The following is a 24,888-nucleotide window of genomic DNA, read 5'->3' as shown; positions in this document are numbered from 1 at the left end:
ATAAGCTTTAATTTTTTACCAGAAAGAGAAAATAAAGGAACTGAATATTTTTATCAAGAAAACATGGAATTCCAGAATAGAAAAAAAGATGGTAAGCTACTTAACTCATGCTACAAAGTGAAAATAACCATAATACCAAAAGCTGATAAACATAAGACAAAAATGAGAACCACAACGAATGCAAAAATCCTAAATAAAACAATGAATAGAATTCAATTGTATATTTAAAAGATCAACCACTATGAATGGTGTTTAATATTAGCAAATAGGAGTGTTCAAAATCAGTAAATCTATAACTCTATTTTGTTAAATAATGAAAATCAAATTTTCTCTCACCAACATGGCAAAGTATTTTCAAAAATTAAATGTACACTGCTAACAAAAACAAGAGATAGCTGTGAAGAGAAAGATACTTTCTTAATGTGATAAAAAGCATCTAATCAAGCAAGGAGCAAAATTACACCTATTCCCACTAAAACAGAGTTTAAAACAGCTGTTTATTTTTATCATTATCATATAACATTTGTTTGGGAAGTTATGGCGAATTCTAAAAGGGAACAGGACATAAGATCAAAGAAAGGGACACTCTGTCATTATTTGTAGATATGGTTAAATATTTAGAAAATCCAAGCAAATTAAAAATTTAGGAGTTAAGGACAATTGTCTATTCAAACATAAATACCAATCACAACTAAAGATACCTAGGAAAAATAATCAGGGAAAATGCTAAATGTCATAAATATTCTTTCCAAATTAATTTGTAGATTGTTCCAATTATATTTTGTGGAATTTGCCCCGAAAATTTTAAAGTTCATTTAGAAATATAAAAAGACAAAATTGGCAAAAAAAACTTAAAAACAAACAAACAAAAAACAATCTGAAGAAACAGCTTAATCATACATGAAAACACTGTAAAGCAGGGTTTCTCAACCTCAGTACTACTTACATTTTGGGTTGGCTAACTTTTGCTGTGGTCAGCTGTTCTGTGCATTGTAAGATGTTAGCGACATACCTGTTCTCTACCCACTAGAAGCCTCTGGCACCACCCCAATTAGGTCAGTTTATGTCCCCACATATTGTCAAATGTACTGGGGGGTGGGGGGCAAGAATTACCCCAATTGAGAACTTCTGATTATAAAGTGATAATCATGAATACTGTCGCTCTGATGTAAGAAGTCAATGGGATATAAAACATAGTAAAGAAATAAATATCATATATAAATGGGGAAAAAATAAAGATTCAATAAACCCTGGTCAATAGATAATTTGGGGTGGGGGATAAATTTGATTTTTCATATGATATTTAAAATAAACTTCCTTTGGATTAAAGAGTTAAATATAATTTTAAAAGTCAAATAAAAAAAGCTAGAAGAAAATATGATGGACTATTTATTAATTACTGGATTGGAAAAGAACTTTCTAAGGACAGAAAAAATATAAATCATAAAGGAAAAGGTATACTGTAGAATTTAAACTATATGTCAAAGAATAAAAATTAAAAGGCATCTTGGTAAAAATATTTGCAGTGGATATAAAAAAGAACATGGACGAGAGGGAATGCACATATTAAGCAAACATATGGAAAAACGGCCACAGTAATCAAAGAATGAAAATTAGTAAAACAAATAGATAATAGTTTATCTGTGAAAATAACAGAAATGAAAAGAAAAAGAAAAGTAGAACCCCAAATAAGAAATAATGGGATGAAATTTGCTTTGTCATATACTTCTAATGACAGTGTAAGGCGGTATAAGGGCTTCAGAAAGCAGCTTGGCAATATATATAAAGAATTTTAAAACTCATACTTTTTAGCCTATATAATTCCTCATCTGGTTATCTATCTCATGGATATATTTTCATATACAGGAAAAGGAATACATCTTATGAAAGTATTCATTTAACATTTGGAAAGCAAAAAAGCTAGAAACCATGTATATGTCCAATCATAAAGTAAATGTTAAATAAATTGTCATATCAATTTTGGTGAAATATGATGCACCCATTAAAATGATAATTATGAAGATTCATTAATAAAACATGTCAACATACTTATGGTAAGTGAAAAAAGTAAAGTACAATGTGTATATATACAATTACAATTATCCACAATATACATAGCAAAAAGATTAAAAGCAAATACAAAAGGAGTTATAAAGCCTGAACAATAAAATGTAGGAAAATAAATGTTAACTGAAAAATCAGGACATAAAATTGTTATGTGCAGTATAACTTAAAATTACACAGAAACAGTACAGAGATAGGGAAAAGGCTAGAAGAAAATATACCACATACAAAAAAGACTAACTACCAGAGGTGTAATAGAGTTCATAATTTCTGGAAACATTCAGAGGAAGGATCATATATGAAGAGCATATATGAAGGCAGAGAAGAGAACTCAGTGGTGAAGGAAATGTTGAAGACAGGAATACAGAAAATAAATGATTGAACAAGATAGAGGAACCTACAGGAAGAGGATTCTGATACCTGATGTTTCAGCCTTAAAAGGAAAAAGAAGGCACTTCTATTTTCTGATGAAGAAGGGAAAGAAAAAAGGGTAAGTGAAGAAATTAAAATTTTAATGTGGTGAAGGTAAATGGCACATACACTGATTTTTAGCCACAGAATGTTTACAAAAAACACAACTATGAAAATAGATGAGTTCAGTCATGCCTCTTCTATAGACTATTTGGTTTGCTATAACCAGTAAAAAAAGATTTTTATGAATATAAAAACATGAGTATTACATGATGTGTAATGGCTACTCAAGTTGAAAATAGAAAGTGAAACGCATATTTTGGGCTTGATCTTAAAAAATCCTAATAGAGTAAAAAAATATTTTTAAAATTATAAAAAAATAACACTAATAGAGGAAAATTTTAAGGGAACCCAGGTGCTAAATATTTGTTAAGGAGGTTTTGCTGGTATATTATGCATTTCTGCACTCAGTCATTTAATGAAATAGTCTTTTTTTATTTAGAAACACAATAAAAATTCAAGAAGAAATACTCACCAAAGAAAGGCACACATGGTGGATTGATAGACCTGAGTTTTGCCAAATATTTCTTATAGTGATCTTCACTCAATTCATGAGCTTCTTCTAAAATTTTCTTTTGTCGACTTGGTATTTGCTACAAGCAAAAAAATACAAATGGAATCCCAGGTTTTGCCAAGAAATGCCAAGTAAGAGTTTTAGAGGCTAATAGTAAAGAATGTAATACTCTTTCAAAGAAACTATTTTCATAGACTCTAAAAACTGAAGAGAGAAAGGGAGAGAGTGTGAGTTTTAGTGTATCTATACTCTGTTCCTGCCATTCCTTGCACAATGATATGAGCATTTAATTATACATTATATTACAAATTAAGTGCTGAAGGGCTTTTTCTTCTTCTAATTTAGGCTAGTCTCCGTGAATACGTTCTATTTAAAAGAGCAACCAATTCTTAAAATTTAGATAATTTCATCTGTTAACTTGATTCTGAAAAGACAATTAGATGAGACATTTACAAATTAAAGATCATAATTCTTAAAATCATCATTCTTAGAACAGGGAATGGAAATTCACTTGAAAAGCATATGTACAAACGTACCTCAAATGTGTGGTCTAGCCTGTACACAGGTGATGAGTTCATAGCACTGACAACCTCAAGGACACCATTGAAGTTGTTCAGCTCCTGAAAGACTTGTAGAATCTCAATTATTCGACTCACCACAGCTACTCTTTCTTCTAAGTTTTCAGTTTCTACAATACATCTGGGAATCAGAATCAAAATAGAATTGAAAATTTTGGAATTCTCCCAACAAAGCTAAGGTTTAATGTATGTAGTAAATAAAATAATGCAGATTTGGGGGAGGGAAGGTAGCTAATAGTGTAATTATGGAAAATATCTATATTCGGATGTATTAAACTTAGATGGATAGTATTCATACAACATGAAATGGAACTAAGAGCTTGAGCTATGTAGGCCAGAAGAGACTGCAACCTCTCCACAGCATGCTGTGTTTTCCAGGCAGGTGCAGTCAGTCGATAATTTTCGTAACATACTTGGTGCATTCTCTCTCAGCATTAGAATTAACCAAGGGAGCTAGCATCTTGTGGATGCATGTAGGCCTTTGAGCTACAGGTGTGTTCTAGGAATTTATTCTAAAATTCAAGAATTTTGTTCCCTTCTATTCTACATCTAATTGCAAGATTTTAATGCTTTTAAGATAAGCATTGTAATATTAAAAAATCAATGAGAATAAAGGCACTTTACACTTAAATGCCAAAGAATGTAAAGTACATATATCTCAGTAAATAGTTAAAAGAAAGTATGCTATGCTAAAAAAAGAAAATTCATTAGCGAGCATTTGCTCGCTTATTTCTAGAATTTTTTATTTCCTTATCACTTATTGGTAAAGGAAAAAATATTTTAAGCTTTGTTTTCAATAATGTACTATTAAACAGCGGAGGGGGGGTAAGGGGGGGTGAGGGTGGGGGGGGGCACGGAATCTAATACCTAAAGGGAACAACTAAAACTAAATCAATAGTAAATATTTTTAAAATGTAAAGTTACAGACCACATTATTCTCTGATGAGGATGATCTGATACTAAGAAAAAAAAATTGCATCTGAAACTATCAAAATAAATTCGCCTTATTATCAAATTAAACATTACATGTTTACATGTCTAAAGCATTAGCTAGATCTCTTAAGTATATCACATTCTGGCTAAATTAGTTAGCTGGACATTCAAATAGTTTTAAGATAAGTATAATTTATTTACATCTTTTATTTATTTCAGTAGTTATTAACTAGTGTACAAAATGAGATTACCTGTAGAGCTTTTGTAAAAACCAGAATAACAACATCAGAGGTTCCAATTCATTAAGTCTGGAGTGGGACTCCAGCATCTGAGTTTTTAAAAAGCTCCACAGGCAATCCCAATTCTAATGCACACCCATGGCTAAGAACCAGTATAGCAAATGAGCAAAACCTTCTCACACTGAAAAGGGTAGGGAATGCCCTTCTTCTCAGTACCCTATTAAAAAATAGGACAGGATTGAAAATGGTCTTTGTGTATCATCATTTATGTTTCTTCTTTTTAGACATGAGTTTTAAATATTACGGTGGAAAAGGGAGGGCCTCTGCTCACTGAAAGGTAGTTATTTAGCTTTATAACAGAGTCCTTCCCTTACGTCACTGCTGTTTTATTCTGATAATCCCAATACGATCTGTGGAAATCTCATACCATTTTTACAAAATATTAGTCAAGTAATCCTGTTGTATTTACTCAGAAAAAAAATGACCAAGATGCAAAAGTCTAATTTTTGGCCCCCAAACTGCTTTTAAATTTATAACACAGCTGGCTGTTATAAAATGTAAGAAAGAAATGTAAAGAGTGCTTACTTCTCAAACCACAGAGTGAGATTAGTGGTATGCCGGATCATTTTCAGAAGATTAGGAGAATTAATTTCTTTGTCTTCTTTTGTCCACACACTTCCAACTAATTCTGATGGCTGTACAGCTCTAAAATGAGCAAGATATAATTCTACATGATACTTTTCTCTCTGATATTGATATTGTGTTATTAAATAAATGAGATAAATAAAAACTAAACTTCCATATAAACTTTCCTTTAATACCAACAGAAAGGTTTATGAAGAGACAGAAGGTATAACAAAAAATTACAAGCATGCATCTTTCTCTATAAATTTTTAAAAAATATTTTCATGCACGTAACTGTGGACTTTCATTGTTGATTTATTTTGCTTTGGGAAAGGATGAGTTTCTTCACAGTATCTTTCCCAGCACTGATAAGTATTACCTAACAAATTAGAATGACAAAATAGTTTGGGATAGTTTTTTAAAAGTGATATCTGTTACAAAAATCAGTCAGATGATGTTATGGTAATTATTGCAATTCATACATCTTTTTTTTTTTTTTTTTTTCCACCAAAGGAGTTAGTGATGGTGGCGGTGGGAACCCTACCACAAAAAGGGTCCTGGCAAATAAAGTAGATTCTAACACTTTAATTTTAGGGAATAGTAGATGATCTTTGGTGGGTGGAGATCTACAAATTTGGCTCATTTTCTCATTTAGTATTAAAAAATAAACAATTTAGTTTGAAATTCTAAATAGTCTCCATTTAAACCAGAGACACTGTTTGACACAGTAGTCATATCGATACAGAATGATCAACTAAAAAAAGGCTATAACTGACTATAACTTAAGTTCATTACAATTACAACAGCTGTAGCTAACATTTATTGAGCCCATACTTTGTGGTAGGTGATGAGCTAGGTGAAGCACTTTACATATGCAAACTATTTTAAAACTTGCAACAGCCCCAGGAGTAGTTACTATTATTAGCCCCATTTTACTCTTGAGGAATCTAAAGGGCAGAGGGATATAGGTTGCAGTTTTTACAGGTTAAAATTGCCCAAGGATACCGAGCCAGCAATTGGGAAGGCTGGAATTTGAATTGAGCTTCACCAACTAGGGGTGATGAAAGAACTAGAGAAGATGTAAATCCAGCCAAAACAAGGGGGACCAAAGGGAGCAAAAGAACAGAAACTGTCTTCGATACACCAGACCTTATTACTAGATATTTCATGTACTACTATCTCACTTATTCCTTATAACAACCCTATAAAGGAGAAACCAGTGTTTGATCATAAAAATTAACTTCTATGAAATGATTTTTCAGCTTGAATATCCCAATTACATACCGGTATAGATCCGATTCAAGTAAAGTGAGTTGTCGAGCAATTTCTATTGGGTGTAACGTGAGCAGGTCAAAAGTCTCTATATGCCCAGGTCTGCTTATATGCCACTCAACTGTGGGTGGTGGACTCTGAAATGTAATATTATGACCTGGTCCATTGTCTCTTGCAATTTTTTTCCTTTGGATTATCTTAGTGATGGATTCAACCCATTTTTTCATTGCTTTACCTGAAATAAATTACATTTTAAATAACACTGACATATTTTTTACTCAATATATTTTTTAAATGGCTTAAAATCACACAAATGATACCTAAATGAATTCTTGCTTAAAAAAGTTCAAATGATAAAAATAAAAAAGTGAAAATTCCCCTTTTCAGTTTTTTGTCCCCCATCCCAATCTCATTCATTTCCATATGGATAACTACTAATAACTGCTTGGTATATATTTTTCCAGATCCTTTCTAAATAAAATTAGAAAGTAACTTATTTGCAGAGATTTTTCACCTCCATTATTCTGAATTTCACTTAAAAAGATTTTCTAATCCAAAAAGAGGATAATCTTACATAAATTAGAGGATTTATAAAGCTAGACTACACTTATTTACTGTTAATCTAATTACATTGCATTTTACAAACCAAACAGTATCAGAAGATGAATTCCTTCATTTTGGTGTGAGTTTTTCATTTGGCTCTGTGTTGTACTCTGCATGAATGTACTGTTGTTTAACCCTTTATTTTCTGATTCTCTCAGTGTGCAGTGGAAATAAAACAAGTGGGTCTAAGACATCCTTAGGCCCATAAAATCACAGGATCCTAAAACTAGAAGGGAAACCTTGAAGACTGATCATCAAGTGTATTGGTTATTCGTGAAGAAACGAAAGTCTAAACAATCAGTGATTTTGCCCAATTATTAGAAATAGGACTCTGGTTTCAGGACTCTGGTTTCTCGACTCTGAGTTCAATATTCTTTCTGTGGTGCTCTGTTGTCTTTTTGATATATGCACTCTTCACCTCACTGTGGTCCAGTCAACCTACATCAGTGGTGTTATAATGGCATAACAGTTCCTAATTGCCCTCTGGTATACATACTTTCAGATAAGTGGACTTAACATAAACTGAAACCTTCTAACCAATTCCAAAATCAGTAAGTTGATTCACTAAGTGAAAATATGAGTCACAAGCATGATGACTGAGCAACTTGTAGATCAAAAATGATGTTTGGGGAAAATTCTTAACTTTTTCAAATGATTATGCTGGCACTATTATAAATACCTCTTAACACTTAACATCAATTGATAGTTATACCATATTGGTGATTGGTGCTTTTATTACATATAAAAATAGACACTAAAAAAAACCTTACCTCTTACTGTTCCAATAAATTCCTCCATTCGTTGTAAAAGATCTGCATCTCTTTCAAAATCATAGAAGTGGTGCTCTACCCAATGCCGACAAACATTTAATACTCTGTGGCATTAACACAAAAGAATAACTGAATTATATGGAAACTCAAACATTTATCACAATAAAGCATATAAATGAAAACAAAGCAACTCTTTAAAAAAGAAATAATCTTATCAATGGCTTAGCACTTTCAAAACTTCTATGCCGATTAGGAATTATATACATAAATTCTGATAATTCCCTTTATTTGCTTCACTCATTTTACTTGTTACTTCCTCCTTGCTTCGGCAAGGTCCTTATATGTATCAACGCTGAAACAAAAGTTCAATAAAGACGTGATAGACTTATTTAATGCTTACCGCAGTTGTACAGGTTGTATATATTCTTTTCTAAATCTTTTTAGTTCTGCACTCAAGGGTTGATCTCCATTTTCTATAGCTATGCGATCAGCTTCTGTTGGCTCAGGTTCTGGAATTTCAAACCTAATATAAAACAAAACAAACTAATGAAAATACTGACTATGAATCAAACTAAACAGAGAAAACCACAAAATTTTTCTTTAGTCAGCACTATCAATACTGTGAAAAATTATTAAGAATATGCACATCTGTAAAAAGGAGTGTAGCTTCTATAATGTAAAGACTAATGATCTTATTTTAAATTTTTAAGAAATTAATACTTGCCAATATAGATAAAACTAAACAGAGGCACAATAAGGAATGTATGCAAAATCTAAAAATAAATGTGACTATGCAGTTTTGTACTGATGTTCATTTTTGGCTTATGGAATTATTCTAAATTGGCTAACATAAGTTTTAAGGGTGTTGCTTGAGAAGCTGACTGCATTTTGGTTGGATGAAACATTTCCCTTGATTATAGCATTCATTTACTGACAAGCTCCATTTTCCTCAACATGTGGGATACTTGAAAATCTCCATTAAGAACATCTAATTTATCTAAATTTGAACTTCCAGAGTCTAAATCAGTACTTTCTAAATAAATCTTTAACCTAATAAATTCCATAAATTTGAAATTTCACATACTGAGTTTCTGTATTAAAAAAGAATACCTATTTTTGCATTTAAATAATCTCAAAGCTAATATATTACTATAATGTAAATGGTTATCTATGAGAGATTTTATTCATTAAAAAACTATCCATGAACTACAATTAAGGCTCAGCCAACATATTTTCAAGAAACATATAAGATCTCAGCTCAATCTCTTTTTTAAATTTAAGGATTTAAACATTTTAAATTGACAGACCTTTCTATTATAAGACTCAGTAGTTCTTGAGGTTTACAAAAGGATCTGTACGTTGTAAGAAATGTCCGAACAAAATTGGGATCTAAGAAAAAAGGAAAAATATCTTATTAAAGTCTTTGATGCAGAATGATTAAAACTATTATTTACATTTTAAAAAGATATCAAATAGCCAACTAAAAAAATTCCTGAAACGTCTTGACACACAGAATGCTTTGGGACTTGGTACAAGCTTTAGCACTTCCTAAACTGGTGGCAAAAAAATTGTTACTAAAACTTTACACCAACTTATTTTTGTTCTCTGTACACTCTGAACAGCTAGTTGTCCTGTTCTTAAACACATCACTGTCCACAGGAATGCAAACTGAAGAAAGGCAAAGGCAGAGCATAGAACCAGGCCCCCATTTGTTACCAGGATCTCAGCATCACCAATTTTTTATCTCCCTGGTGAAGAGAAGGGCCTCAGTAATAACACATTCCTTCTCCTGACATCTAGACTATCCAGGATCAGTTCTCTAACTTTCTTTAAATCATACTCATATTTACAGAGCATTTTATAAAGTGGTATGATGGATCTTAAAAAAGTGGTAGTTCTCATTAAATATAGTTTCCAAATTATTTTATTTGCTAGAGGCCTTAATTAGAATTGCTAAAAGATGCTCACAAATACCTGTAAGTTATCAAATCTCTTAAGTGTGCTAGATATGTTGGTTTGGTCCTTTCCACAACTTTTAATTCCTTTTATTTCAAGTAGTCACTATGAGAAGCTAATCATAAGAGGAGGAGTCTCCAGCCTCTTCCATGAAAGGGCATACTTGTCATTCACATCTCTGTGAATCACTGGCTGTGATCACTACCCCAGGCCTGGCCTAGTCTCAGCTCTCATTTCCCAAGGGGGAAGGAGGTTCTTTACAGCACAAGAGACATGGATTGTCAACCTATACATAAAGGGAAAAAGACATCTTCCCGCAATGGAAAAAGAATCACTCACTCTAACTTAAATTTCATCAAGGGCCACATTTAATTTTAAGAGTCTTTAAAAAGGAGAGTAGAGTTCATTAGCCTGAGTCTTTTCTGGGAAGCATTCTTTTCCTATTTTATGTTACACACTGGTAAGCTCTAATCTAATGGCAAATTCACTGAGGGCACCAACTGCCTTTATTTCTGTTATGCTATATTGTGGGTCTTTTATAAGAACTACAATGTTTTGTTTTGTTTTTTATCAGCATAGGATTTAGCAAGAATCAGAATTCATATGTATGGTAAATAGCTATTTAGGCTGATTCTGATTATGAACCACCATAAATTAGCATCAAAATAAAATAGTTATAATATACTAAATTTTTCCCCCCAAAAAGCAAATTCATGGATTTATCATTAAACAGAAATCTATTTCCAATCTGTTGGTATATGTGGTTGATCAAGATAATGAATTGATTTAAATATCAGAGAACCTTTAATTTGAAATTATATTACTTTTTGAAGTTAAAGAAAAATTTAAATAATTTAAAAAAAAATGGCTTTAAATGGCCCTCTTCTTTAGCTTTATAGCTTGAGGCTAGAATGGGTTACTGATAAAAGTAATTTAAGTACATGTAATCCTTTAATAATTTCCTCTCTGTTGGTATTTTATTGTCTTCAGTTACAGGGTTCCTCAAAAGTTAAAGACTAATGTCTCATCCAGAAGAAAAGATTTTAAAACAGAAGGCTGTACAAGATTTTAAAAAAGAGATTTATACCGGTTGCATTACAACCCTCCCTTTCAAGAATCTTCTTCCCATTCTGCAAGTCTATTTGTAAGGTGAGGCTGCTCAAAATAGCATACTATAGAGAAGCTAAGCTATCACTGTTGGAGAGAGAGTTCATCCATATCCTCAGTACAGAATGCTCCAAGTATCCCTGAGCTGTGTTCCAAAATTAGGTTGACCCCCCCCCCATTTTTTATTGTGGTAAAATATATATACCATAAAATTTGCCATGTTAACCATTTTAAGCATACAATTCAGTGGCATTAATTACATTCACAAAGTTATACAATCATCACCACTATCTATTTCCAAAATTTTCATCATCCCAAACAGAAACTCTGTACCCATTAAGCAGTAACACCCATTCCCACTTCTCCTTTATTATCTTCCAGTCTCTTGTAACTGCTAATCTTGGTCTATGAATTTGTCTATCTGGGATATTTCATAAAAGTGTAGTCATACTCCCAACCCCATTTTTAAAAGGAAAGTTATTTCAGGTCCTAGGTCTAAAATCAATATCCAGATCCATTTCCTTTCAATTGTCATCTAAGTCATGCTAAAAAATTGTGGGCTACTTGTAAGTTGTGGGGTACTTTTAAGTTTAGAAACAGAATAAAAGCAAGTCTAAATGAATTAAAATATGTTTTAGGAAAACTGTAGCTATTTTTTTTTTTAAGGCAAACTATTTTAAAATTTACTTTTCATCTTAAACCAAAACTTTTGGCCATTTCAGTACTGTAGTAACTGATAACAATGCTGGGAAAGCCTCAATGCAACATCAGTCCCATAGAGATTACACAATTTCTGATATCTGTTATGTAATATTCTCAAAGAGCTTTCACATAATTTATTTCATATATTTCTGTGAGGTGAGTGGGGCAAGTGATGTTATTTCCTCTCTACACAGGAGAGGAATAAGGCTAAGATTTATCCAAGGTCACATGATCGAGTGACAGAGACAGAACCAGAACCCAGATAGTGTGACTTCTGATTTGGTGCTCTTTCTACCATACCACGTAGCCTCCCTGGATTCAAGGGCCCTTTAAGCAGTCCACAGTTGTAAGGTCTAAATATAAAGAATTCAGAATGTAGGTATGAATTTTTAATTTTGGTTAAAGGCACCAGAAAGTCATTTAAAAATTAACAGTCTAATTGTGATTCTGCAACTCTTGATAAGCCTTCTTGCAAATTTTAAGAAGTAGCAGCTATACCTTCCTGTATACTGTATTAAGAAGAGGATTTTCAGGAGCTGATGGTGAAATAAACACTCCGACAGTCAACACCTTTGTACCAGGTTCTAAAGTGACTCAACTTTAAGTTGTTTTTAGCCTGATTGGAAGTGAGTAGGAGGAGACTTGCCAAAAAGAAAACAAACAAACAAAAATAGCAGAAGCTAAAAATAAACCAAGAAATTTTGGCAAAAGTTTAAGTACTTAAAAAATTTTAAAAGCTGCATATATTCCCAGGCTTGTGATAAATTATATCGATTCTACATTTAGTCTAAAGCAGTGGAAACTTGCTATTAAGTGAAAAAACCTACCGAGAGGATTTAACACTTGTAAATTTGAAATTTTACACAGAAAAGAGTATATATTTCAGAAGCTATTTTTATTTCTACTGCAGAGATTCCCCAAATTTAGTGGATGTAACATATACCATGTCACATTAATCATGGGAGACCTTTACCTTATTGATGATGTAAAGGGCTAAGATAATTCAATTTTTTTGTTTGTTTTTTAATCTTCATTTTATTGAGATATATTCACATACCACGCAGTCATACATAACAAATCGTACATTCGATTGTTCACAGTACCATTACATAGTTGTACATTCATCACCTAAATCAATCCCTGACACCTTCATTAGCACACACACAAAAATAACAAGAATAATAATTAGAGTGAAAAAGAGCAATTGAAGTAAAAAAGAACACTGGGTACCTTTGTCTGTTTGTTTCCTTCCCCTATTTTTCTACTCATCCATCCATAAACTAGACAAAGTGGAGTGTGGTCCTTATGGCTTTCCCAATCCCATTGTCACCCCTCATAAGCTACATTTTTATACAATTGTCTTCGAGATTCATGGGTTCTGGGTTGTAGTTTGATAGTTTCAGCTATCCACCACCAGCTACCCCAATTCTTTAGAAACTAAAAAGGGCTGTCTAAATTGTGCGTAAGAGTGCCCACCAGAGTGACCTCTCGGCTCCTTTTGGAATCTCTCTGCCACTGAAGCTTATTTCATTTCCTTTCACATCCCCCTTTTGGTCAAGAAGATGTTCTCCGTCCCACGATGCCAGGTCTACATTCCTCCCCGGGAGTCATATTCCACGTTGCCAGGGAGATTCACTCCCCTGGGTGTCTGATCCCACATAGTGGGGAGGGCAGTGATTTCACCTTTCAAGTTAGCTTAGCTAGAGAAAGAGGGCCACATCTGAGCAACAAAGAGGCATTCGGGAGGAGGCTCTTAGGCACAATTATAGGGAGGTCTAGCCTCTCCTTTGCAGCAACCGTCTTCCCAAGGGTAAAACCTATGGTAGAGGGCTCAACCCACCAAACCACCAGTCCCCTATGTCTGTGGTCATGTTAGCAACCATCGAGGTGGGGTAGGCCAATACCCCTGCATTCTCCACAGGCTCCTCAAGGGGGCACTACATATTTTTTTCCTTGTTTTTGTTGTTTTTTTTTTTTTAACTTTTTTTCCTTTTTAAATCAACTGTATGAAAAAAAATTGAAAAAAAAATTGAAAAAAAAAAAAAACATACAATAAAAGAACATTTCAAAGAGACCATAACAAGGGAGTAAGAAAAAGACAACTAACCTAAGATAACTGCTTTACTTCCAACCTGTTCCTACTTTACCCCAAGAAAGTTACCTAATAAAGCAACATTTTAAAAATACCTCTCACTCCAAAAAAGAAAAAGAAAAATCTTTTTTCTTTCATTTCTTTTTGGAGCAGAGAAAATATTCTCAAATTGATTGTGGTGATGAAGGTATAACTCTGTGATTACACCATTGATTGTATACTTTGGATGGATTGTGAATACAACTTTTTTTTTTTTTTAAATACCTATCAATAAAGATGACATATAACTTGGTAAGAAAACAAAGTACTATTCACATACTAGGTAGTGAAAAGAGCTACGTCTTAATATTGCCTCTGTTGGTTGTGAGGCAGCAGTTATCTACTTATATTCTCAGACAATGTTTCAGAGATGGATGGAAGGCAAACACACAAAAATACAAAAACCAGGCTGGGTTTGGTTTTAAAACATAAGCATGAACAAATAGTCAAGTAGAAGATAAAAATAGCTTATTGCGAAATCCTCCTCCTCTTTCTGTTTATCACTTGCTTTCTCAGTCCCTCATTTGACCCCCTCATGGATTCCAATATGAGCAATGACAAAACTTTTGCTGCATGTCTTTTCTCATTATAGGTAACATTACTCTTCTGTTTGACTCCAACAAGTTTTCTGGTTGCTGTGCTTCCCTCTCTCTGTACAAACATCTGCCAACTCTACCACTGAATCTCTGGTCTAGTTCTAGGTTATTTCAAACATGAACTATAATTATTTTCTGCTGCCCTCCTAATTGTCTCTTTCTCCCTCTAAAACTGTTCTTTGCCTGAAGTATCTTACCACACAATTCTTCAAAGTCTTAGGAATTCAGAATATATCTACATTAATGTTCAGAATATAGCAAACTGGATTTGAGGTGATCAATTCAACCTTTTTTATTTCTTGTGCTCCTATTTTGATTGACACTTCACATTTTTATTTGGCAAAATCAATGACATTTATGAAATAATATATAGTTACTTATGTAAAGAGCATCCCCTTCCCCCATTATCATAGCGAAACATTGTTAATCAGGATGTCTGTTCATGTGATAATTCTCCCTTTAATACAATCATTTAAAAAGCTACAAGAAACAATAAGCTCCTCAACAAGGATTTGTAAACAATCACTCTTGAATTCCTTAAAAAAGGAAACAGCCGCTATGCTGACGCACAAACACTTAAAAAAAAAAAAAATCAAGAGAGTTTAAAAATAGAACAGCACTGCTCTATAGATAAAAAAAAATTACTTAAAATATTTTAAAAATTAAAACACCTAAATTGAGCTTATATAGGACACAAACTCAAAAGAAAACTAAGGCAGGTTTTTGAGGATTTTCTATATGAGAACATAAATAGTGGTAAGTACTTTATAGAAAAATATCAACTGGTGTCAAGTTTTTCAATACAATCTTCTATAAAGAGTTCGCCATGCACGGGAAACACCTTTTTCCCACACTTAACATGAAAAGCTTTTATTTTCCATATAATGTTAGTTCTGAATTATTATCCCTACCTCAAGGTCATCTCATTTCGCTAAAATAGACTACCAAACATTCTTCTTTCTATGTTATATTAGATCCCAATAATTAATTTGTTCTGTATTTCCCATATCTCTGTAACAGGAGTGAAATTCCCACTCGCAACTCCTTTTCTTTGTATTTTCTCCCTCTAGGTAAGGAAATAGTCTCCTCATTTCTTTGCCATATCCAGAATTATCTATCTAACTGGATGATATTTTTTCCCACAGTTGTCATGTAGTTAGTGAATTACTGCAGATACAGAAACACTGGATCTGAGAGACAAGCTATAAATTAGATCCCATATAACACAATGTTACAATCTCTTAAGCAACAGTTAATCATTTTTAAAATTCACCTAATTTCAAAATTTTTTCCAGAAAGCTCTCCCTTGTAGAGCAACCTGTAATAATGGACCAATGCCTGAGTTTTGTCACAAAATAAAATTATAATGACCAATATCTAATTACACTAAAACCTATGCATTAAAATGGAAATTATCTATAGTCAGAACTTACTACCTATTTCAATAAGAAAAAAATTACTCTGACTGTATCTTTATAGTAGATCTGTGTACGCACAGAGATAAGCAAGTCATTTATATTACTGGCAATTCAAACCAAGAAATTCCCATTATTTTCATTATTTAACACATATAATTAAAAATTATACCATATTCTAATACTAAAAAATATTAACCTTGTTTGACATAGATGGACAGAATTTTCTAGTAGCAGCAAAGAAAATGAATTTCTAGTCCTAAATCTGTAATCAATTAGTTATATGACTTCTAGGAAACCACATAACCTTCCTGGGCTTTGGGACTTTGTCTATAAAGTGGGTGCTTGGTCATCATTTCTAGCACTAGAGATCTATAGTTTCATAAATTATTGTTAAAACACTTGATGGATCAAGTTGGCTGAAGAAACTATAGTGAAGTCTGAATTAATGAAGGTTAAACTAGTTTCACTTCTGCTTTATATGACAATGTCTGACCAACCTAACCTCTAAAAAATGTTAGTAGTCTCTTACATCATTAGTTATTAAATTTTCTTATGTATTATATATTCAATGTCATTTATTCTAATTCTGTACAATATAGTAAAAAATTGTGCAACAGTTTAAATTTTAGCTTTGTTTCAGTCTTAAGCCACAACCTGTACTGTATGTTCTCCAATAAAATACCTTCCAACCAACTAACTGAGTAAAAAAATCCCTTTTTTCTTCGGGGAGGCTGAAGAAAGGTGAGCCCAGAAGAGGACCAATAGTTCTTAAAACAATTGGTAACCTAACCTGTTATCATTGTAGTATGGACACAAAGTCCATTTAACCTGGAATGGATCTTAAAAAGCAACTGTTTTCATGTTTAACAAGTTCACAGATGGTCTATTAAAAACACATTCTATACTGCCAGTAATGAGTTCAGTAACAGACCTAACATTAGCCAAAATAAACTGGTAATTAACACTAATTTCTGTGTGCTGCAAATCACAACTCAGGAAAACTACTATGGATTCCAGTTAAACCAATATATATTTATGATACAAGTTAAAATATTCAGTTAAGGTTCAAAATAAGACAGAAAAGAAAAATTAAAAAAAAAAATTAGCCGCAACACTTCTAAAAATCATTGGCATTTTATTCTTCAAGAAATAAATGAAAGGAAAATTTTAAAACTAACTTTTTAAAAAAGAAAACAATCTTAATTTAAATTTCAATACAGTTAACTTTGGCAAAGTTCTAGAAATCTCTAAAATTAAGTGTTTTATGTTAATGTGACATAAAATCATTTAAAATATTCTTCTATTCAAAAACTTAAAACTGATATAAAAGAGAGCAACTTTAAATAAAAGGCATAGTGCTTCAGAAATAGTTGCAATTCTGCAGTTGCTTATTAACAATCATAAATCCATTAGTTCTATGAAATATAGTTCAAAGAAAACTTTTATCATCAATGATTAAAATGAATTTTATAAAACAATTACATTACAATTTTTGGAATTTGAAAATGTTTTCTAATCCAAACACACTGACTTGTGATAGTAAACATTTGGAAATCTAGTGTGAATCTTCTTCAGTGCATACCACTTATATGCTATTGCTCTACAGGAAAAAAACATAGAACTACATAAAACTTCAGTCTTACATGCATAGATAATCTAAAGATGAATTTTTATTCTACACAGTCCAGGAACCCAAAACAAATATAATTAAAATACAATGAACAGTTTAGAATACATATGCTATAAGAATTCTGTGAATTCTTTAAGGACCTTAGAAATCAGGATAATGTGGCAAGAGAGCAATTTGAACTTTTATAACCTTAAAGATATATTAAGGAATAGCAAAGAAATGAGAAACATCTTGCAACCACAAATTTAGGGTCATCTAATAAAATATAATTTTAGTTGTATTTTAGATCATAAAGAGTATACAAAGGATTGATAAAGGTCAACTAAATAGGTAGGCCATGCTAATTACTGATAATTGTATCTCTGAAAAAGTTTTATGTAAAAAATAATAATCTATTTTTTTCATGTAAAATCCTAGGCAATATATTTAAATTTCTGTGCTTTGATTCATTTTTTTATTTTTGGATCAGTAAAGCAAACACGGAAGTTTCTAGGTAAAAAATAAATGGTAAAATTGGAATCCCAGACTAGTCTTCTCTTGCTACATTCACCATATTCAACATATGTCTGGGCTACTGCTTGTTACTACCAAATGCTATGTGCTTAGAGAATCCAACCTGCTTTCGGTATTAGCCTATGGAAAAGACTATTATTTTAATATGCAAAAGGCTTGGGGAAAAAAAACACCTGCCAATTAGAGCCCAAATAAAAAGAACAAACAAAACCACTGGCTTAATCATTATCTCAAAGACATGTGAGGCAATGAAATAGATCATAGTTATATAGTGCATTGAGATCATTGATAAAAATGTAAAATGTTATTTTAACTTAATTTTACTACCTGCAAGATAATTTCAAGGTCATAAGTAGTTCTAACTGGACACTGAAGAAACCAAACAGATAAACATTATCAAATGCCATTTATCATTACTAAAGTGGATTAATTAATGGCTATCTTTAAAAGCTAAATTCAGCTGGTTCCAGAATAGTTTCCAGAGAGAACTGAGAATCCAGTTATAGAATTTTAAAAACTGATGAAAATTTTCTGTACAGACACACATTTCCTACAAATAGGAATACAGATAAGCAAGAAATATGAGTATGGAGGTTAACATACACATTCAATTATTTAAGAATAGCATTTATATTATGAGTTACATTTGATTTTATATCATTTATGTGCTTTTGTAATAAAAATACTCCTTGAAAATAAGTTTACATTTATATTTACAAGAAGCTTTCACGTACAAATTTCATTTATTCCTAACTTCTGAAGTAGGTATTATGATGCTCATTTTTCAGATAAAAACTAAGGTTCTGAGACAGTAAGGAACTGTGATTGAGTGAGAAAACAAAGCCAAATTCATTGCTCTTTCCACCATATCACAACTCTACAGGATTTTACAATTACCAAGCTTCTCTCTATGTAGGGAAGCTGAAAGCTAAAGAACATCAGATTATCATTTGCTACTTTATTAGACAGAAATAAAATTACATAGAAAAAACTGAATCTTTATATTTGTCCCTTACCTCCCAAACATTATAACTGATTCTGCTTCTAGCAGTCTTCCTAGGTAATTTGGACATATTTTTCTCTAAAATTCACCCTGTTAAGGATGAAATTGTTTTCTTAAATAACATCAGTTATAAAAAGCAAAAAATATTAAACCTAAAATGGTTTCAAAAATTGTTAAATTTAATAGGTTTTAGGAATGGAAATCAAGAGAAAGCAATGCTGTGTTCATTTGTTCTACCAACAGTTTTGGTGACTGGTCAATATTAACTTTTTTTTTTTTTTTTTTAACTTATTTTACAATGTCAGTAATGGAAAGGGAAGAAAGAAGAAAAGAGATAAAGGAGTAAAAAGCTTTTACACACCAGTGAGGATGATTTATCACCAGAAGAAGTATTACTTTCTAGCTAGATAAATTTGGCCAAGTGACCTCATTTTCTCATCTGTAACTCTGGTTATAAGTTTAAAATTAATGTATGTATAAAATTTCAAAGAAATATAAAGTGGTAGTATTTGTAGTTGGAGGAAAATGAACTCTAAGTCTGATAATGCAGAGGTCTTTGGTTGTTAGTCTTTCTATTTTAGGCACAATGACCTGTACAGCAAAGAAAAACAGTTTAAAGCAAAAAAACACAAAAGTAATCAGCAACTTCAGTTTTCTTACCTGCATACATATGGTATGTAAGCCTTTCTATAAGTTTAATAACAGTTCCTGCTTTGATAATTGGAATTCCAGCCTTGGGCTGCATGTTTTCTTCAAATATTATATTCTCTTCAGAGTCAGGCTCTGCAAATCTATAAACATCAGCACTAGGGAGCCTCATCTGCTCCTCCTTCTCTTCCTGTAGCATTGTTACATCAAGCATCCTTTCCAGTGTACTCCGGTACTGTAAAGATATCAGTGCTGCCATCCAATTGTTTTTCTCTTCAGCTGACTTGGCAGAAAAAATAACACTATTTTCATCTTTTAAAATTATTTCAAAAGCATGCTTGTACTCATTGGTGTCATCTTTGTCATTAATTTGTACCTTTCTCATAAAAAACTTTTCTTTAAGACGATATTCTGCATTGCTAGCACCAGGAAGTCTTGGCTGCCCGTGATTTGATTTACAGCAAATCATTAAGCCATCAAAGAGAAATATGTGTCTTTCATGTTTGGCGCCTACACGTGTAAGAGTTCCTTCCATTATAAACTCATTGCAACACTGTCCAATGTCTTTTCCCTCCCAACCATCAATATTCTTCTGAATCTCGTTCATTTTCTTGATTGCTAGTTGTTTCCCCTTCATTTGCTGACTATAAAACCGACATGCAGATTCACTGGGATAAAGGAAAACATCGTTAGTATACAGATGACATAGAATAGAGAGTTCATATAACTAAGGGACAGTGTAAAAAAAAGCACATTTTTAAAAGTTGTACTGATAAGGTGTTCACTAATTCCTCAAATATATTAGTTACAGAATTACACAATTTTGGAAATTAAAGCAACAGAATAGAGAAACATTTCTTTAGTGCTCTAAAAAGAACAATATTGACAAAATTCTACCCTGTAATTCAGCTACAGAATTATTTCTATCTGGCTACTATTTAAAATAAAAAAATACTAAAATGTACTTTATATACGGTGAAAAAGTAATTTAAGAGATTAAAAAAATTATTTAGAAGTGTTGAAATAGATTAACACCCAAAGCTGAAAACAAGTAGCACAGATTCTAATTAGAAAACTGGAAGCAATAGCATCTGAATTAATGCCTCAAGTTATATAGTCCCTAAAATAAAGGATACTACTAACTTTACTTTGACAGAACAATGATGCTAACATAAATCTATTAACACATTTTGCTCTCTCTCCTTTAGCTTACCAGTTGACTCTTAGGAGGTCTTGCCTGGGAGTATGCAAGGAAAATGCACAAATATGAAAGGTTTTTCAAACAATAACAAATTCTCTTGGCTTTGATGTCACTTCCTCTGAAAGACCAAGCTTGTCACTAAAACTATTTTCTTCATTGTTTACTTGAGGAGGGAGCTGGGAACCTTGGAGTTATACCATAATATTTAGGGTGAAAAGGAGGAGGATTAAAAAAAAAAAAAGTAAAAATACTCACCTCAGTCTTCGTTTTGCAAGACTTTTAGAACATATTTTTTCCATACCACTCTGAACATTAAGCAACGCTGTTATTGCTTGTTTCAAACACTCCTTGTCTTCTTGATCTTCACTCTTTTCTTCTAACTGCTGCAAAGCCAAATGACAAATTTGAACCAGCAGAACGAACAATTTTGTACAAAATAATAAGCTCATTTTCTTTAAAAATAAAGATAACATTGATTCAACTCTTTCCAGCAAAATATTTTTAAATGGGTCATAAAATATTGTTTTTTAAACAGTATTTTTCTTTTTTGTGTATTACTGTGCATATTAACATGTAACCAGGTTTTCCACATTAAAAAAGAAACTTGAATAGAAGCAGTGTTAAAGGATGGGTTACATACACCTTGTGACCCTCTGTGACAAGCAGTAATGAGAAGCTTCTCAAATAGCCTATTAAGGAAAAGAAATAAGGACTGTGAACTGTCTTTTAAAAAAATGTTTTTTGTTTTCATTTTAATTCACATCTGCCCATACACTGGATCCATGGAGTGTCAGTCACAAGGTTTTCACAATCACACAGTCACATGATAAAAGCTACATAGTATACAATTATCATCAAGAATCAAGTCTACTGGATTACAGTTCAACAGATTCAGGTACTTCCTTCTAACTATTCTAATACACTAGAAACTTAAAGGAATTTCTATATAATACCTAAGATTAACTTCCAGAATGACCTCTCGACTATTTGAAATCCCTTTAAACTTTATTTTGTTCCATTTATTTTCCCCCTTTTGGTCAAGAAGGCATTCTCAATCCCATGATGCCAGGGCCAGGTTCATCCCTGGGTCATGACCCACATAGAGGGGGAGGGTAATAGCTAATTTGCAGACTTGGCTTAGAGATACAGGCTGTATCTGAGCAACAAAAGAGGTTCTCTGGGGGTGACTCTTAGGTATGGTTATAAGGAGGCTTAGCTTTGCCATTGGAGAGATAAGTTTCATAAGGGCAAGTCTCTAGTTGTGGGCTTGGCTTATTAAATTGGGAGCCCCTATTTATTGCTTAAGAGAATAGCAGGAATTCCCCAGGTGGGGAGGTTTAACAGTTCCACATTTTCCGCCAGTCCCTCAAAGAGATTCTGCAAATCCTTTTTTATTTTCTGCCCAAAATATTGTGGGATTTATTAGGGTATTACATTAGCCTGTACAGAATAACAAGATCTCATTCCCTGTTCTAGGTTCCATGTAATTATGTTGTTTAAATAAACTGACCAGACAGGTTAAACTAGAGAGTGTGCTACAGACAATATAAACTTTGTACCAAATAAACCTCTCTTCCTTTGGTCTCACAAAGAAGTTGAAGTTTTAAAATACAGTTAATATCTTCCTTTATCATGTATTCTAATTTACCTTAGTCTAACCAAGTCCATTTCATTCATATCTCTAACTGTAGCCTGAACTCTTTTTCAGCTTCTTTAACAGTTGCCGTATGGAGTAATGCGGACTTTCAGAGCTGTAGTACTCTTAACTCTAAGTCTCAGGTGTCACACAAACACCCAAATTTCCAGGCAACTACCAGGTTATACACAAAGAGCTTAGCATCTCAGAATTCAGAAATAATGGTTAAAACTCAGGCATAGATGTGACTGCTGTAAGAGTTTACAATCTGGGAACCTTCACAATAAGCCTTACTGAACATTCTGTACTCCTTAATTGTTGATTGCCCAATCTCTGCCCCTGAAAAAACTTTTTAACTTCTGACTTTGCCCAACAGTAGGCATATAGCTAAGGTTTTTTTTAACGTGTGGAATTTGGCCTTAGGTTTCTGATCCATATATTACCATTATAGGGCATCAGAATGACAGCGAAGATAAATATACAGAGAAGGATGCAACATAGTGGAAAGGAAGTTGAAGACATAAAGCCTAGGTTCAAATTTTGACTCTACTTTTGTGTGACCTTAAGGCAAGACCTCTGAGCCTCACTTTTCCCATCTGACAAATGAAGCTTATACAAGCCTGCCTTGCCTATTTAAGAATCAAAGCATTTTGTAAATGGTAGCACACAATATAAGTGTTAAATTATTTTCCTTGTAGCTCTAATTCAGAATTAACAACATTACCATGGTAAAGAACTTTGTCAGCATCCACATGCTAAGATTTTGAGTAAGTTAGGTATATACATATTTATGACACTCAAGCACATTTTCTATTAGTGGCAAATATACTACTTAAACCAGATAGAAAGTCTGTACTTAAAAAGGACATCAATAATTAATTACTAATTATAATACAATAAGTTGGCTGTCATTCAAGCAAGCAATTAACTTAAGTACGAGTGATTAGAGTGAAAATAATTCAGTAATCTAAACCTGTTTCTTACTACCCAAAATGAAAAGTTAGGAAATAACATTTGTATCAACAGAGATTTTACACAACAATTTAAGAACATCTACCATATACCATAAAAGAAAAAAAACTTGAGAACCAAATCCACAAAATATCAGATTAATTTACAAAGAAGTTTACTTTTCAATGAACTTCATTATTCATTAGTTCATTAAGAATTTAATGGCCAGCTAGATTAAAGAAAGCCAATGGCCAGGTGGTCATAAAGAAAATTAGGGTTTTACTTAACTCATATTACTGGTTGGCAAAAGGCTAGACTGGGATTAGTAATCTCTCAAAGTATCTTCCATACCTAGCATTCTAAATTAAACTATTTACCTTTCAAATGGCAGAATGTTGGAACAAATATAGTACCACCTACCTTATCAAATTTTTATTTCAAAGGCAACAGATAATCCAACATTAAAAGTAATATACAAGAAGGAAGGGCAAAATTCTAAATGTATACAATGAAAGCACCACTGAAGAGTGCTATTTAATTGAACTGTATCAGAATTTAAACATTAAAAGTAAAGTACAGAGATATTCAAATCAATAAGCTCCAAGGCAATATTTTAGTCTTGAAGAGATGACATGAATAGGTAGCAGAGTATTATTGAACCCTTGATATTTTGCCCTTTTATATTTTAAAAAGTATTAATTCAGGCAAACATACCTAAAGTCATACAAACTCACAATTCTAACACATCTAAAAAGAACTATAACAGTAAAAATTTTATTTAGACATGCATTGGATTTTCTCTAAAAAATGTTTCAGTTTCTGAGTCATTTGCCACTTAACTATAGCATTATACATACAAAATATGCCAGTATCTCAAAAATATTAATATATTTTAAAACCACAAACCCAAAGAATATTTCAAAACCCATAAAACTTTCCTGATGAAGTAATTTTAAAATGTCATTTTTACCTTCATAGTATTAGGCAAGCATCAAAAATAAATTTCAATGTAATAAATGACCAAATGTTTTTTATAAACATTTGTCTATGGAATTTTCTTCTCTTTGCTCTTTTACCTAATGTAGCCAGTTTAAACTGGGTACTGGTGCAGAATAATACAGGCTAACAACCATCAAAGTGGTGGCTTACTATTGCTACAGAAAAAAAGCAGTGGCAATTAGTATGTAAAAGAGACTCCACAAAGCAGCATCCTCTTATTACCAAAGTGATATTTAATACCATGCTTTTCATGGGTGCCTATTTTAATAACATTGTGCCATAGCAACACTTTAATTTTACAAATGCAGTTTAAATAGTTTAAAAATTAT

At 32.4% G+C, this 24,888-nt stretch overlaps 1 protein-coding gene across 3 annotated transcripts in view; it reads right to left on the bottom strand.

Annotated features, from left to right (window-relative positions):
* Nucleotides 1-24,888, bottom strand: part of SOS1 (SOS Ras/Rac guanine nucleotide exchange factor 1) — a 250,299-nt gene that overhangs the window by 17,710 nt on the left and 207,701 nt on the right. For 2 of the 3 annotated variants that reach the window (XM_037807581.1, XM_037807582.1), the window contains exons 9-17: nucleotides 21,229-21,356; nucleotides 19,785-20,440; nucleotides 9,376-9,457; nucleotides 8,469-8,591; nucleotides 8,069-8,172; nucleotides 6,708-6,930; nucleotides 5,385-5,504; nucleotides 3,586-3,748; nucleotides 3,011-3,128 (exon numbers count right to left, since the gene is read on the bottom strand). In XM_037807581.1, coding sequence (XP_037663509.1) covers nucleotides 3,011-3,128; nucleotides 3,586-3,748; nucleotides 5,385-5,504; nucleotides 6,708-6,930; nucleotides 8,069-8,172; nucleotides 8,469-8,591; nucleotides 9,376-9,457; nucleotides 19,785-20,440; nucleotides 21,229-21,356 — 1,717 coding nt within the window. The remainder of the gene's footprint in view (nucleotides 1-3,010; nucleotides 3,129-3,585; nucleotides 3,749-5,384; nucleotides 5,505-6,707; nucleotides 6,931-8,068; nucleotides 8,173-8,468; nucleotides 8,592-9,375; nucleotides 9,458-19,784; nucleotides 20,441-21,228; nucleotides 21,357-24,888) is intronic. The other variant, XM_037807583.1, reaches the window with a different exon arrangement.

The sequence above is a fragment of the Choloepus didactylus genome, chromosome 17 (assembly GCF_015220235.1).
Source record: "Choloepus didactylus isolate mChoDid1 chromosome 17, mChoDid1.pri, whole genome shotgun sequence".
NCBI lineage: Eukaryota > Metazoa > Chordata > Mammalia > Pilosa > Megalonychidae > Choloepus > Choloepus didactylus.
The sequence above is the reverse complement of the archived record's forward strand: the minus strand, read 5'-3'. Positions and strand labels throughout refer to the sequence as shown.